The 17,500-nt window shown below is 39.6% G+C and overlaps 1 protein-coding gene and 1 long non-coding RNA gene across 7 annotated transcripts in view; one reads left to right on the forward strand and one right to left on the reverse strand.

Moving 5' to 3' along the window:
* Positions 1 to 6,060, forward strand: part of LOC138365410 (uncharacterized) — an 8,382-nt gene extending 2,322 nt beyond the window's left edge. The window contains exons 2-3 of one of the 2 annotated variants that reach the window (XR_011228797.1): positions 733 to 849; positions 5,753 to 6,060. This is a non-coding gene — a long non-coding RNA (uncharacterized lncRNA). Of the gene's footprint in view, positions 1 to 127; positions 850 to 5,752 lie in introns of those variants that run through there. The other variant, XR_011228796.1, reaches the window with a different exon arrangement.
* LOC138349595 (uncharacterized) overlaps positions 1 to 17,500 on the reverse strand; it is a 348,497-nt gene that overhangs the window by 125,616 nt on the left and 205,381 nt on the right. The window contains exons 4-5 of one of the 5 annotated variants that reach the window (XM_069325243.1): positions 17,459 to 17,500; positions 12,289 to 12,596 (exon numbers count right to left, since the gene is read on the reverse strand). The exon at positions 17,459 to 17,500 is cut by the window's right edge and continues 75 nt beyond it. The exons of the other annotated variants lie outside the window; for them this stretch is intronic. Of the exons in view, the coding sequence (XP_069181344.1) occupies positions 17,465 to 17,500 (36 nt within the window). The 3' untranslated portion in view covers positions 12,289 to 12,596; positions 17,459 to 17,464. Of the gene's footprint in view, positions 1 to 12,288; positions 12,597 to 17,458 lie in introns of those variants that run through there. 5 annotated transcript variants of the gene reach the window in all.

A 17,500-nucleotide genomic window follows, 5' to 3' on the forward strand; every position in this document is an offset into this window, starting at 1 on the left:
ATATATATATATAAAATATTTTATATATCCTGCCTGAAATGCTGCGTGTACTAGTGGCTTTACAAGATAGTTATTATAAAGATAGCATTTTGTGGTTATTCTCTATATCTGGTTCACCTAACAGTAAATAAGTACCTGGGAGTTAGACAGCTGCTATGGGCTGCTTCCTAGGGATGTGTGTGTGTGTTTGTATTCATGTTGAATTTTACAAAGTAGGAAGAGATGTTTGTAAAAAAAAAAAATCAAATATTTTTGAAAGTATAAGTAGATTTGATATTTTTCTTTAATTGTTTATGTCTGCTGTCTTGCCTCCTTTATAAAATGGCATCATTCTTGCTTTTTTAAGGATATCAGGAAAAGTAAGGCACTCCAGAGATTTGTTAACTCCTTCCTAGTGTTGCCTAGCCCAGCCCAGCCTAGACAAGGCAGGCTGGGCATCCTAGCCTCACGCAGCTTAGCCCCCACCTACATGTAGCATCCCAGTCCATCCTAAGTGATCTTTACCTTACTGGCTGTGTTTTCTCTTCAGCCCTGAATGTAATGTGGTGGAACATAAGCAGATACATATCAGGTCTTAGAGAATCTGTACTTCATACATTTCTTAATAATGTCTCACAAATATTTAAATAATTAAACAAAAATTGTATAATAACTTCATATTATTCTTGCAATTTATTTTTGCATTTTTTTTTATACAAAATTTACATTTTAAAAGATTACCTCTATTTTTAGATTGATGACTTGAAGACTACAGTGCCATCCACAGCAAATCATGGTCTTAAAATATCTCCTAGCAATGACGAGACCAATTTTCACAGAGATCAAATTTTTGCTAAGCAGTAGTCACAGGTAAATATATATTATATATATAATATTATATATATAAAATTAACTACTTCATTGCTCAAAGCACCTTTAGACATTCTGAGAGTTGTGCTATTTTATTAATTAATTAATTAATTAGGCTATATTTTAATGTTTTGTGATGTTTTCATTACTTTTTTGTTTTGAAATATAAATTGTTGAGTTTTGAAACATTTTGACATTAACTATACCTGAATATTTATAAACAAAAAAATACCAGAACTATGTCCTTGACAATTGCACTAAGAAGTCTTTGCCAAAATCAGGTGCTCAGTGCAGTAGTTAAAAACTTAAAAGTTGTACCACCTCTGGTGCAAGATTAGGGACCCATAGCCTCAGAGAAGAAAATAGAGAGTACTCAGAGAAGGCCTTGAATAATAGGCAGGCTGTTTGTGTGTGTTTCGACGGTAAGCTTGCTGACACCAAATGTAGTTACCTAAGTGTAGTTACAGGATTAGAGCTACGCTCGTGGTGTCCCGTCTACCCAGCACTCTTTGTCACATAATGCTTTGAAACTACTGACGGTCTTGGCCGCCACCACCTTCTCACTTAACTTGTTCCAACCGTGTACCACTCTGTATGCGAAAGGAAATTTTTTTATATTTCTTTGGCATCTTTGTTTAGTTAGTTTAAATCTATGACCTTTTGTTCTTGAAGTTCCAGGTCTCGGGAAATCTTCCCTATCGATTTTATCAATTCCTGTTACTATTTTGTACATAGTGATTTTATCACCTCTTTTTGTTGTCTTTTAGTTTTGGCATATTTAATGCCTCTGACCTCTCCACATAGCTCTTGCCCTTTAGTTCTGGGAGCCACTTAGTAGCATGTCTTTGCACCTTTTCCAGTTTGTTGATGTGCTTCTTAACATATGGGCACCAAACAACCGCTGCATATTCTAGCCTTGGCCGAACAAAACTCTTGAACAATTTCTTTAGTATTTCGCCATCCATGTATTTAAACAAAATTCTGAAGTTAGAAAGCGTGGCATAGGCTCCTCACACAACGTTCTTTATGTGGGCCTCAAGTGATAGTTTTCTATCTAGAATCAACCCTAGACCTCTTTCTTTTATCAGAATTATATAAAGATTTCTCACATAATTTGTAGGTTGTGTGGGATCTATGTTCTATTCCACATTCCATAACATGGCATTTATTCACATTAAATTTCATTTGCCAAGTGGTGATCCATATACTTATTTTGTCCAGGTCTTCTTGAAGGGCATGACAATCATCTAAATTTCTTATCCATCCCATTATCTTAGCATCATCAGCAAACATGTTTATATAATTCTGTATTCCTACTGGTAGATCATTTATGTAGACAATGAACATTTCTGGTGCATGTACTGTGGTACTCCACTTGTGACACTTCTGCAGTCCGATTACCTCTGATTACTGCCCTCATTTTTCTATCAGTCAGAAAATTTTTCATCCATGTTAGAAGCTTACCTGTCACCCATCCAAAATTTTCTAGTTTCCACAACAACCTCTTATGTGGAACTCTGTCGAAAGCCTTTTTTATGTCTAGATAGATGCAGTCAACCCAACTACCTTTTTCCTTTAAAATCTCTGTGGCTCAATCATAGAAACTGAGTAAATTCGATACACAGGATCTTCCAGATCGAAAACAATACTGTCTGTGTGATATTATATAATTTCTCTCCAGGTGTTCTACCCATTTAGTTTTTATTATTTTTTTTTCAATCTTTTCACTGTTACACTTGTCAATGATTCAGGTCTATAACTGAGAGAGGTGGGGTCTTCCCTGTTGCCACTTTTGTAGATTGGAACTATGTTAGCCTTTTTCCACATGTTTGCTATGACTCCTGTACACAGGGATGCCTGAAAGATCAGGTGAAGTGGAAGGCTGAGCTCAGATGCACATTCTCTCAGAACCCATGGTGAAACTCCATCTGGACCAACTGCTTTGTTCTTACTTAGCTCCTTTAGCATATTTTCCACTTCATCTCTAGACACCTCTATACGCTCTATGATGTTCTCAGAAATTCTTATTGTGTCTGGTTCTCTTAAGATTTCATTTTGTATAAACACACTTTGGAACTTTTGGTTTAATGTTTCACACATTGCATTATCATTTTCTGTGAATCTGTTTCCTATTTTCAACCTCTGGATATTATCCTTTACCTGCAATTTGTTGTTTATGAATTTGTAGAATAGGCCCAGTTCTGTTTTACATTTATCCATTATCCCTTTTTAAAAATTTCTTTCTGCCTCTCCCCTTACTGCTGTATAGTAGTTTCTCGCATCTTTTTATCGCTGGTATGATTGGGGGTTTGGCTTCTTTCTATGTTGATACCTGCTTGATGGGGTTCTGCTCTTCTACTCCCCAAGCCCGGCCCGAGGCCAGGCTCGACTTGTGAGAGTTTGGTCCACCAGGCTGTTGCTTGGAGCGGCCCGCAGGGCCACATACCCACCACAGCCCGGCTGATCCGGAACTTCTCTTAGAAAACAGTCCAGTTTTCTCCTGAAGATGTCCACGGTTGTTCCGGCAATATTTCTTATAGTCGCTGGGAGGACGTTGAACAACCGCGGACCTCTGATGTTTATACAGTGCTCTCTGATTGTGCCTGTGGCACCTCTGCTCTTCACTGGTTCAATCTTGCATTTTTTTCCATATCGTTCACTCCAGTACGTTGTTATTTTACTGTGTAGATTTGGGACCTGGCCCTCCAGTATCTTCCATGTGTATATTATTTGGTATCTCTCTCGTCTCCTTTCTAGAGAGTACATTTGGAGAGCTTTGAGACGATCCCAATAATTTAGGTGTTTTATCTCGTCTATGCGTGCCGTATATGTTCTCTGTATTCCCTGTATTTCAGCAATCTCTCCTGCTCTGAAGGAGGAAGTGAATACTGAGCAGTACTCGAGACGGGACAACATAAGTGACTTGAAGAGTACAACCATTGTGATGTGATCCCTGGATTTGAAAGTTCTCATAATCCATCCGATCATTTTTCTGGCTGACGCAATATTTGCTTGGTTATGCTCCCTAAACATTAGATCGTCGGACATCATTATTCCCAAATCCTTGACATGCTGTTTTTCTACTATGGGAAGATTCGATTGTGTTTTGTACCCTGTATTATGTTTCAGATCCTCATTTTTGCCATACCTGAAATTTATCACTGTTAAACATCATGTTATTTTCTGCTGCCCAATCGAAAACTTTGTTGACATCTGCTTGTAGTTTTTCAATGTCTTTCATTCCATTTTTGTGTCTTTTGGTCTGTGGCCCTCTCTCAATTTCTGTTGAACCAATCCTGTTTTCTAGCCCTGCATCTCTGTTTTGGTATGAATGTTTGTGTGCCTTCATTGTATATTTTGCAAAATTTGGCATACATTTAATTTACTTCCCTGTCTAGCAACAAGTCTGCCTAATTACTTATTAAAAAAAATTAGAAGTTCCCCATAGTGACCTCTCTCTCTTGAAATCAAGTTTATCAACTGTTTCAATGTCCCCATTCTCTGTGTGTGTGTGTTTGGAGGCTAAGCTTGCTGATACCATGTGTGTGTGTGTTTGGAGGCTAAGCTTGCTGATACCATGTGTGTGTGTGTGTGTTTGGAGGCTAAGCTTGCTGATACCATGTGTGTGTGTGTTTGGAGGCTAAGCTTGCTGATACCATGTGTGTGTGTGTGTGTGTGTGTGTTTGGAGGCTAAGCTTGCTGATACCATGTGTGTGTGTGTGTTTGGAGGCTAAGCTTGCTGATACCGTGTGTGTCTGTGTTTGGAGGCTAAGCTTGCTGATACCATGTATGTGTGTGTGTGTGTGTGTGTGTTTGGAGGCTAAGCTTGCTAATACCGTTTGTGTGTGTGTGTGTGTGTTTAGAGGCTAAGCTTGATGATACCATGTGTGTATTTGGAGGCTAAGCTTGCTGATACCATGTGTGTGTGTGTGTTTGGAGGCTAACCTTGCTGATACCATGTGTGTGTGTGTGTTTGGAGGCTAAGTTTGCTGATACCATGTGTGTGTGTGTGTGTGTGTGTTTGGAGGCTAAGCTTGCTGATACCATGTGTGTGTGTGTGTTTGGAGGCTAAGTTTGCTGATACCATGTGTGTGTGTGTGTGTTTGGAGGCTAAGCTTGCTGATACCATGTGTGTTTGTGTGTTTGGAGGCTAAGTTTGCTGATACCATGTGTGTGTGTGTGTTTGGAGGCTAAGCTTGCTGATACCATGTGTGTGTGTGTGTGTTTGGAGGCTAAGCTTGCTGATACCATGTGTGTGTGTGTGTTTGGAGGCTAAGCTTGCTGATACCATGTGTGTGTGTGTGTGTGTGTGTGTGTGTGTGTGTGTGTGTGTGTGTGTGTGTGTGTGTGTGTGTGTGTTTGGAGGCTAAGCTTGCTGATACCGTTTGTGTGTGTGTGTGTGTGTTTAGAGGCTAAGCTTGCTGATACCATGTGTGTATTTGAAGGCTAAGCTTGCTGATACCATGTGTGTGTGTGTTTGGAGGCTAAGCTTGCTGATACCATGTGTGTGTGTGTGTTTGGAGGCTAAGTTTGCTGATACCATGTGTGTGTGTGTGTTTGGAGGCTAAGTTTGCTAACACCGTGTGTGTACTCACCTGTTTAAATAATAATAGGGCTGTGTACCACCTCTGGTGCAATTGTAGGGACCCACAGCCTTGAAGAAAATAAAGAGTATTCAGAGAAGACCTTGTGGATTCTCACTGAACACTAATCTTTTCTTCTCCTATCACCCCTCTTATTTTGTTTTATGCTGTATTCTATTATATATCATATAAATACATAGCCAAATGGCAATATTTATTATGTCTATACAAAAAGAAGACATCCACTTTATTTTTTTTCTCTCCTTTGTTTCTATGTGGATTTTGTTGTGACTAATGATTCTCCTCCTTCCCATCAACAGGTCTTCCTCACTGGGCTTGCTCGGCTTTTGTGTTACTGTGAGGGTGCCATCATCGTTTACCCTTCAAGACTGACTCATGCTGGCATTGCATTTGTGGACTTCCCTTCACAGTAAACAGTCCTTCTCCATATGGTGATTGTCCAGGGCAAGCAGGGTGTGACTGCCATCTTGGAGAAGCAGGGTCTTTTAATATGAAGAATCTTCCGTCTTCTCTACTTACGCCAGCTTGTGCCGGCCTTGCATTCTTGTTACTTCATGGCCCTTGGGCCTTTTTTATTTATTTTACATAATAAATTTTTTTAATAATACCCGTGTTTCACAAGAGATCCTTAACATTTTAAGCACCAATTGTATTGACTAATGCACGTCTTGTAACCTTTAAGACATAAATAGACAAGACATAGATAAATGAGTGAATAATACTGAGTGACTAGGTTAGGGCGAGGAACATAGTACTGTGTCTGGCTTTGGAAGAATGCCTACTGTTTTAGAAACCTTATTGCCATGATCATAATCGTATGGGTTAAAAAGCATTTGTTGTCACTCCTACACTGTGGCTTGTTGAGCTTGAAACCTTTGCTCCTTGTTCGTGTTACATCTGACCTTTTGAAGAAATTGTATGAATCAATATCCTCCAAATTGTTCAGTATTTTAAAGGTTTCGCTCTATTACTCTCTCATTTGCATATATCTAAGCATATAGATTAGATATAGATTTAGATTAGATTTTTTATTCAGGTAAAGGTACATACATTGCAGATGAGTTACAAAGGGAAAGACAATGACTAGAGTTCACTAGCTCTATTGGAAGAGAAACGTCTGCAAGACAAGTGTGGGCAAAAATTAAGGTAGCTAAGGGGAGCAGAGCCCGGCCTGCGGCTCACAACGACCCCGAGGGTAAGGCTGAAGAACTAATTCACAAGTGGAGTGATGCAGCATCATCCTCCTCCCTCCCTGCAGAAGTAAGCAGGGAACAGCTCCTCCGACATAATGACAGAAGGATTAGGATAACAAGAGCACAATCTAGTGATGACGAGTATGGGGAACCAATTACAGCCAAGGAAGTAAAGGGGGATATGAAAAGGGTAAAAGTACAGCACCTGGTGAAGATGGCGTCACCTACGACATACTCAATGCACTGTGTGAAGTGTCTGGCAATCCACTACTCCACCTGTTTAACAAGTCATTCCTATGTGGAGTGTTGCTCACACAATGGAAACATGCAATAATGGTCCCAATACCGAAACCCAATGACCCTGGCAATTATAGACCTATCAGTCTCATGTAATGCACTTGGAAGATGCTTGAAAGGATCATCCTAAACCGACTATTGCACAAAATAGGCAGGTTAGGGGAGGGGTCAATGAATTTGTTAAAGGACGGAGGACAGCAAACTATAGTTAATTACCTTGCTAATGATACAGCTAAGTACTCCCAATAAACTCGCACCTCGGGGCAAAATTTTAAAATTTAAAATACAATACCTAAAGCCACTAATACGCATAGCGTTTCGGGCAAGTATATACGAAGTAAAACCCAAACAAAGAACTGACTCCGTAGGACCCATAAAAGATGAGACTAACAATTTTAAGTTGTATCATGAAAGGGCGGCAAACACTCAATGAATACCTAACATCAGTGTTCACACTAGAAAGCTTGAATGACATCCCATCACCAACACAAATGTTTGTCGGAGGTAAGGAGAATGAATTAAGAGAAATACCAATTACACGCGACACAATCAGGAAGAGCATTGACAAACTAAAAGACTCAGAAGCCCAAAGTGTAAATGGATTTAAGTCCCAAGTCGTAAAGGAACTGGCAAATTAATTGGGTGGTTGTAGGTAGGAGCTGCCTCGTATGGGCCGGTGGGCCTTCTGCAGTTGCCTTTGTTCTTGTGTTCTTGTGTTCTTATGTTGAGTAGCAACATTTGCAAATTTGCAGATGATACAAAAATAGGTAGGGAAATTAACACGGAAGAAGACTCACTATCACTTCAAGTTGATCTAAATAGGGTTTTGAAATGGTCAAAAGATTGACAGATGCAGTTTAATGCTGATAAATGTAAAGTTTTGAGACTAGGTAATGATGATAGTTACAAGATACGAGCTAGATGGTGTTGAGATTGCGAAGTCGGATTGTGAAAGGGATCTGGGAGTTATGATTAGTAAGAATTTAAAACAAAAGGATCAATGCATGAATGCTCGTAATAAGGCAAATAGGACACTGGGATTTATTAATCGAAGTGTTAGTAACAAGACACCTGGTGTGGTTCTTCAGCTATATCTTGCTCTGGTTAGGCCCCATTTACATTATGCAGTTCAGTTTTGGTCGCCATATTATAGAATGAATATAAATTCACTTGAACGTGTCTAGAGTAGGGTGACTAAGTTAATTCCCCAAAATAGAAATCTTTTATATGAAGAAAGATTAACAAAGCTTAAATTGCATTCACTGGAAAAGCGAAGAGTTAGGGGTGATATGACAGAGGTTTACAAGTGGATGAATGGACATAACAAAGGGGATATTAGTAGGGTATTAAAAGTATCAACACATGACAGAACACAAAACAATGGGTATAAATTGGATAAGTTTAGAATTAGGAAAGACTTGGGTAAATACTGGTTTGGCAACAGGGTTGTTGATTTGTGGAACCAATTACCGCGTAACGTGGTGGAGGTGGGGTCCCTCGATTGTTTCAAGCGTGGGTTGGACATGTATATGAGTGGGTTTGGGTGGTTATAGATAGGAGCTGCCTCGTATGGGCCAATAGGCCTTCTGCAGTTACCTTTATTCTTATGCTCTCAATTCACTATGCTTGCCAGTGAAACTCCTTTTCAGAAAATCGCTGGACCATGGAATAGTTCCCCTAGTAATAGTTGAAGGTGATGTAGTGAACGAGTAATCCTTATACTCCATTATCTCATCATCATAATGGCATAACTAATTACACAAGCATTAATCCTATCCCTATTTACAGGTAACGGTTTTCCACCCTTCTATATCTTACTGTGAGGTGTCGTCACCGTACATAAGCAAGCGACTTGAGAATAGCACATTACGGGCTATTCATGCCCGTGCCACCTCTTGGGTGGCTTAATCTTTATAAATAAATCAGAATAGCACACACCACACGGGAGACATCTCCCGTCACGCAGGGTACGTGCAGTCGCACCTCCACAGATCTCCAGTGTCAGCTCTTGATATTGGTAATGGCTCAAAAGGGCCACCACTTACGGGGTATTCATGCCCGTGTCACCTCTTGGGTGGCTTAATCTTCATCAATCAATCGAATAGCACACAGTACAATCTCCAGTCAAGAATGTAGTACTCGGCGTGTACAGTTTAATCGACCCAAGACGCTACAGCCTCGACACAGAGCAGACAGCAGACAGCAGGACCGTTGTTCAGGTCCATGTAAACTACATCTACCCGAAGTCCTTCGTCTGAATAGCCAGTTACCAGTTACAGGAGATACTTTTTCACCCACAGAGTTATTAACTCATGAAACCGCCTACCCACCGAAGCGGTACGTGGCAAAACGATGCTGATTTTCAAAATATACCTGGAAAAGATCATTCCTCCCTACACCTGGGGGGTACCTTCGTTAAAGTAAAAAGGTATACAGAAATAACAAAGAAAATAGATATGAATACTATTACCTTCGATGTTAGTAGTAGTTGTGCAAGTGAGGAGAAAGAAAAAATATTACGGAGTTCATGGATGAAAGTAGATTGATAATATTATCTTGGAACGTTAATGGATTAAAAACTAGAGCGGTGGATGTACACTATTATACTCTTAGAGAGAATATTAACATAGTAGCACTCCAGGAAACTGGGGATAGGGATGGTAACAATCTGAACATGAAGATGAACATGTTGAACATGAAGATGTTCAACTGCTGGGCGAGCCCTCTCCTACTCATCTGAGGGGAGGGAGATTAGATTATGCTTGTTTGATAAATGCTGAGGGCATAGAGGAGAATTGTCTTACTGTGGATGAAATGCTAAGAGATTTTGCATTACAAATACAGCTTAAACTAGATAAAAAGCATGCCTGCCTTCAGAGGAAAAGCTTAAAGTTTAATAAGGGAGAATTAAGGGGTCTTGTTGGTCATATTAAGTCTTGGTATGATACTTATAAGCCAGTTTTGGCAGAAGCATTTTATTAAGATTTAATTAAGGAGGTAGATGTATTTAATGCAACATTGAACCGGAAAACATCTGGTATAGAAAAGCATCCCCCCCATAAAAGTGTGCGGAGAAGAGAAAGGAAATTTGGAGCAAGTATTGGCAGGAGTTTGCAGAGAAAGTTAGGAGTAACAAACTTGAAGGAAATCTGGCAAGACATAAATGAAATAAGGGGTAAAAAGCATAATTTTGTTGCACATCCTGACCAGTAAGGAATTGTAAAAGGTCTCGTAAATAAATGGGCGGAAGCTGCCAAACTTAGTTCATTTAATTACCCGCTGTAACGAGAGAGTAGTTTGATTCTTGGAAAGATCTAAGAAAGGATTTTATACTTACAGCAGGTAACAGTGGTGATGTCACTTGCACAGGTATAACCAGAGAAGAACTAATAACGGCGATTAAAGTTGGGAAATCTACCGCCCCCTGGGGAGGATGGAGTAACTTATGAAATACTTAATGAACTTGCCATTATGACGAAAAGCCCGCTGTTAGACCTCTTTAATATTAGTTATAAAGAGGGCAGAATTCCCAGTAAATGAAAAAGAACTATGATCATCCTTATCCCTAAAGCCAATGGAGAGTACAGACCTGTGTCTTTAACCTCGTGTTTTTGTAAAATGATGGAGAGGATCATTTTAAATAAACTTTTGTATATAATAGGTGATCAGCTGTCTAATAATTTTTCGGGTTCCTTAGAGGAAAAAGTACCTCTGACTGTATTATTAAATGTCTAGCTAATGGTAATGATTATTATAGAATTTTTATTGATTTATAAGGAGCTTTTGATAAAGCCAACAAAGAGGTTATTTTATATGAATTAGCTGGTCTTGGTGTTGAAGGGAGATTATTGCGCTGGATAGGGGATTATCTTCAGGAAAGGAAGGCTCAGGTGTGGTATCAAGGTTGTATGGTTCAAGGTATCAAGGTCAAGAACTCTGCACACCTCAGGGAGGAGTGTTGAGTCTCACCCTGTTTAATGTACTAATGAATAAGATAGCATCTGAGAAATACTCAAATTGGGTAACTCCAATCATATATGCTGATGATATTTTGTTTCAGGGCAAAGATATTTCAAAGATTCAAACAGTGTTGGACAATTTCGGAAACCAGTGTCACCACATGGGACTAGTGGTTAATGAAGACAAAACTATAGTTTGAATGTAGAAGTCGGAGGCCCATTATATTGGAAATAAACGGTAAAAATATAGAGAGTTAATATATATAAATATTTAGGCATATATGTTGGATATACCTACGAGAGTTTGGAAACTGAGATGAACAGACTGTTGAGTCAATGTCGGAAGAGATTACAACCTTGCAGTTTATGCAGTCTCCGTGGTGTAGTGGTAAGACACTCGCCTGGCGTTCCGCGAGCGCTATGTCATGGGTTCGTATCCTGGCCGGGGAGGATTTACTGGGCGCAATTCCTTAACTGTAGCCTCTGTTTAACGCAACAGTAAAATGTGTACTTGGATGAAAAAACGATTCTTCGCGGCAGGGGATCGTATTCCAGGGACCATAGGATTAAGGACTTGCCCGAAACGCTACGCGTACTAGTGGCTGTACAAGAATGTAACAACTCTTGTATATATCTCAAAAAAAAAAAAAAAAAAAAACCTCTGAAGGCCTTGGCATGCTGTGGAAAGGAGTGGGAGTCCAAGTGCTACGAATGATGTACTTGAGTACTGTAAGATTTCTTATTGATTATGCTGCACCTGTCATTTCTTGTTTTGGTAAAGGTAGGATGGGCAAGTTGGAGAAGATACAAAATGAAGCCGATGGGGGTCGTTGTGAGCCGCTGCTACCTTAATTTTTGCCCACACTTGTCTTGCAGACGTTTCTCTTCCAATAGAGCTAGTGAACTCTAGTCAATGTCTTTCCCTTTGTAACTCATCTGCAATGTATGTACCTTTACCTGAATAAAAAATCTAATCTAAATCTATATCTAATCTATATGCTTAGATATATGCAAATGAGAGAGTAATAGAGCGAAACCTTTAAAATACTGAACAATTTGGAGGATATTGATTCATACAATTTCTTCAAAAGGTCAGATGTAACACGAACAAGGGGCAAAGGTTTCAAGCTCAACAAGCCACAGTGTAGGAGTGACAACAAATGCTTTTTAACCCATACGATTATGATCATGGCAATAAGGTTTCTAAAACAGTAGGCATTCTTCCAAAGTCAGACACTGTACTATGTTCCTCGCCCTAACCTAGTCACTCAGTATTATTCACTCATTTATCTATGTCTTGTCTATTTATGTCTTAAAGGTTACAAGACGTGCATTAGTCAATACAATTGGTGCTTAAAATGTTAAGGATCTCTTGTGAAACACGGGTATTAATAAAAAAATTTATTATGTAAAATAAATAAAAAAGGCCCAAGGGCCATGAAGTAACAAGAATGCAAGGCCGGCACAAGCTGGCGTAAGTAGAGAAGACGGAAGATTCTTCATATTAAAAGACCCTGCTTCTCCAAGATGGCAGTCACACCCTGCTTGCCCTGGACAATCACCATATGGAGAAGGACTGTTTACTGTGAAGGGAAGTCCACAAATGCAATGCCAGCATGAGTCAGTCTTGAAGGGTAAACGATGATGGCACCCTCACAGTAACACAAAAGCCGAGCAAGCCCAGTGAGGAAGACCTGTTGATGGGAAGGAGGAGAATCATTAGTCACAACAAAATCCACATAGAAACAAAGGAGAGAAAAAAAATAAAGTGGATGTCTTCTTTTTGTATAGACATAATAAATATTGCCATTTGGCTATGTATTTATATGATATATAATAGAATACAGCATAAAACAAAATAAGAGGGGTGATAGGAGAAGAAAAGATTAGTGTTCAGTGAGAATCCACAAGGTCTTCTCTGAATACTCTTTATTTTCTTCAAGGCTGTGGGTCCCTACAATTGCACCAGAGGTGGTACACACCCCTATTATTATTTAAACAGGTGAGTACACACACGGTGTTAGCAAACTTAGCCTCCAAACACACACACACACATGGTATCAGCAAACTTAGCCTCCAAACACACACACACACACATGGTATCAGCAAGCTTAGCCTCCAAACACACACACACATGGTATCAGCAAGCTTAGCCTCCAAATACACACATGGTATCAGCAAGCTTAGCCTCTAAACACACACACACACACACAAACGGTATCAGCAAGCTTAGCCTCCAAACACACACACACACACACATGGTATCAGCAAGCTTAGCCTCCAAACACACACACACACATGGTATCAGCAAGCTTAGCCTCCAAACACACACACACATGGTATCAGCAAGCTTAGCCTCCAAACACACACACACACATGGTATCAGCAAACTTAGCCTCCAAACACACAAACACACATGGTATCAGCAAGCTTAGCCTCCAAACACACACACACACACATGGTATCAGCAAACTTAGCCTCCAAACACACACACACATGGTATCAGCAAGCTTAGCCTCCAAACACACACACACACACATGGTATCAGCAAACTTAGCCTCCAAACACACACACACACATGGTATCAGCAAGGTTAGCCTCCAAACACACACACACACATGGTATCAGCAAGCTTAGCCTCCAAATACACACATGGTGTCATCAAGCTTAGCCTCTAAACACACACACACACACACAAACGGTATTAGCAAGCTTAGCCTCCAAACACACACACACACACACACACACATACATGGTATCAGCAAGCTTAGCCTCCAAACACAGACACACACGGTATCAGCAAGCTTAGCCTCCAAACACACACACACACACATGGTAACAGCAAGCTTAGCCTCCAAACACACACACACACACACACACACACACACACACACATATGGTATCAGCAAGCTTAGCCTCCATACACACACACACATGGTATCAGCAAGCTTAGCCTCCAAACACACACACACACACATGGTATCAGCAAGCTTAGCCTCCAAACACACACACACATGGTATCAGCAAGCTTAGCCTCCAAACACACACACACAGAAAATGGGGACATTGAAACAGTTGATAAACTTGATTTCAAGAGAGAGAGGTCACTATGGGGAACTTCAAATTTTTTTTTAATAAGTAATTAGGCAGACTTGTTGCTAGACAGGGAAGTAAATTAAATGTATGCCAAATTTTGCAAAATATACAATGAAGGCACACAAACATTCATACCAAAACAGAGATGCAGGGCTAGAAAACAGGATTGGTTCAACAGAAATTGAGAGAGGGCCACAGACCAAAAGACACAAAAATGGAATGAAAGACATTGAAAAACTACAAGCAGATGTCAACAAAGTTTTCGATTGGGCAGCAGAAAATAACATGATGTTTAACAGTGATAAATTTCAGGTATGGCAAAAATGAGGATCTGAAACATAATACAGGGTACAAAACACAATCGAATCTTCCCATAGTAGAAAAACAGCATGTCAAGGATTTGGGAATAATGATGTCCGACGATCTAATGTTTAGGGAGCATAACCAAGCAAATATTGCGTCAGCCAGAAAAATGATCGGATGGATTATGAGAACTTTCAAATCCAGGGATCACATCACAATGGTTGTACTCTTCAAGTCACTTATGTTGTCCCGTCTCGAGTACTGCTCAGTATTCACTTCCCCCTTCAGAGCAGGAGAGATTGCTGAAATACAGGGAATACAGAGAACATATACGGCACGCATAGACGAGATAAAACACCTAAATTATTGGGATCGTCTCAAAGCTCTCCAAATGTACTCTCTAGAAAGGAGACGAGAGAGATACCAAATAATATACACATGGAAGATACTGGAGGGCCAGGTCCCAAATCTACACAGTAAAATAACAACGTACTGGAGTGAACGATATGGAAAAAAATGCAAGATTGAACCAGTGAAGAGCAGAGGTGCCACAGGCACAATCAGAGAGCACTGTATAAACATCAGAGGTCCGCGGTTGTTCAACGTCCTCCCAGCGACTATAAGAAATATTGCCGGAACAACCGTGGACATCTTCAGGAGAAAACTGGACTGTTTTCTAAGAGAAGTTCCGGATCAGCCGGGCTGTGGTGGGTATGTGGCCCTGCGGGCCGCTCCAAGCAACAGCCTGGTGGACCAAACTCTCACAAGTCGAGCCTGGCCTCGGGCCGGGCTTGGGGAGTAGAAGAGCAGAACCCCATCAAGCAGGTATCAACATAGAAAGAAGCCAAACCCCCAATCATACCAGCGATAAAAAGATGCGAGAAACAACTATACAGCAGTAAGGGGAGAGGCAGAAAGAAATTTTTAAAAAGGGATAATGGATAAATGTAAAACAGAACTGGGCCTATTCTACAAATTCATAAACAACAAATTGCAGGTAAAGGATAATATCCAGAGGTTGAAAATAGGAAACAGATTCACAGAAAATGATAATGCAATGTGTGAAACATTAAACCAAAAGTTCCAAAGTGTGTTTATACAAAATGAAATCTTAAGAGAACCAGACACAATAAGAATTTCTGAGAACATCATAGAGCGTATAGAGGTGTCTAGAGATGAAGTGGAAAATATGCTAAAGGAGCTAAGTAAGAACAAAGCAGTTGGTCCAGATGGAGTTTCACCATGGGTTCTGAGAGAATGTGCATCTGAGCTCAGCCTTCCACTTCACCTGATCTTTCAGGCATCCCTGTGTACAGGAGTCATAGCAAACATGTGGAAAAAGGCTAACATAGTTCCAATCTACAAAAGTGGCAACAGGGAAGACCCCACCTCTCTCAGTTATAGACCTGAATCATTGACAAGTGTAACAGTGAAAAGATTGAAAAAAAAATAATAAAAACTAAATGGGTAGAACACCTGGAGAGAAATTATATAATATCACACAGACAGTATTGTTTTCGATCTGGAAGATCCTGTGTATCGAATTTACTCAGTTTCTATGATTGAGCCACAGAGATTTTAAAGGAAAAAGGTAGTTGGGTTGACTGCATCTATCTAGACATAAAAAAGGCTTTCGACAGAGTTCCACATAAGAGGTTGTTCTGGAAACTAGAAAATTTTGGATGGGTGACAGGTAAGCTTCTAACATGGATGAAAAATTTTCTGACTGATAGAAAAATGAGGGCAGTAATCAGAGGTAATCGGACTGCAGAAGTGTCACAAGTGGAGTACCACAGTACATGCACCAGAAATGTTCATTGTCTACATAAATGATCTACCAGTAGGAATACAGAATTATATAAACATGTTTGCTGATGATGCTAAGATAATGGGATGGATAAGAAATTTAGATGATTGTCATGCCCTTCAAGAAGACCTGGACAAAGTAAGTATATGGATCACCACTTGGCAAATGAAATTTAATGTGAATAAATGCCATGTTATGGAATGTGGAATAGAACATAGATCCCACACAACCTACAAATTATGTGAGAAATCTTTATATAATTCTGATAAAAGAAAGAGGTCTAGGGTTGATTCTAGATAGAAAACTATCACTTGAGGCCCACATAAAGAACGTTGTGTGAGGAGCCTATGCCACGCTTTCTAACTTCAGAATTTTGTTTAAATACATGGATGGCGAAATACTAAAGAAATTGTTCAAGAGTTTTGTTCGGCCAAGGCTAGAATATGCAGTGGTTGTTTGGTGCCCATATGTTAAGAAGCACATCAACAAACTGGAAAAGGTGCAAAGACATGCTACTAAGTGGCTCCCAGAACTAAAGGGCAAGAGCTATGTGGAGAGGTCAGAGGCATTAAATATGCCAAAACTAGAAGACAACAAAAAGAGGTGATAAAATCACTATGTACAAAATAGTAACAGGAATTGATAAAATCGATAGGGAAGATTTCCCGAGACCTGGAACTTCAAGAACAAAAGGTCATAGATTTAAACTAACTAAACAAAGATGCCAAAGAAATATAAAAAAATTTCCTTTCGCATACAGAGTGGTACACGGTTGGAACAAGTTAAGTGAGAAGGTGGTGGCGGCCAAGACCGTCAGTAGTTTCAAAGCATTATGTGACAAAGAGTGCTGGGTAGACGGGACACCACGAGCGTAGCTCTAATCCTGTAACTACACTTAGGTAACTACATTTGGTGTCAGCAAGCTTACCGTCGAAACACACACAAACAGCCTGCCTATTATTCAAGGCCTTCTCTGAGTACTCTCTATTTTCTTCTCTGAGGCTATGGGTCCCTAATCTTGCACCAGAGGTGGTACAACTTTTAAGTTTTTAACTACTGCACTGAGCACCTGATTTTGGCAAAGACTTCTTAGTGCAATTGTCAAGGACATAGTTCTGGTATTTTTTTGTTTATAAATATTCAGGTATAGTTAATGTCAAAATGTTTCAAAACTCAACAATTTATATTTCAAAACAAAAAAGTAATGAAAACATCACAAAACATTAAAATATAGCCTAATTAATTAATTAATTAATAAAATAGCACAACTCTCAGAATGTCTAAAGGTGCTTTGAGCAATGAAGTAGTTAATTTTATATATATAATATTATATATATAATATATATTTACCTGTGACTACTGCTTAGCAAAAATTTGATCTCTGTGAAAATT

Source organism: Procambarus clarkii, chromosome 16 (genome assembly GCF_040958095.1).
Source record: "Procambarus clarkii isolate CNS0578487 chromosome 16, FALCON_Pclarkii_2.0, whole genome shotgun sequence".
Lineage (NCBI taxonomy): Eukaryota > Metazoa > Arthropoda > Malacostraca > Decapoda > Cambaridae > Procambarus > Procambarus clarkii.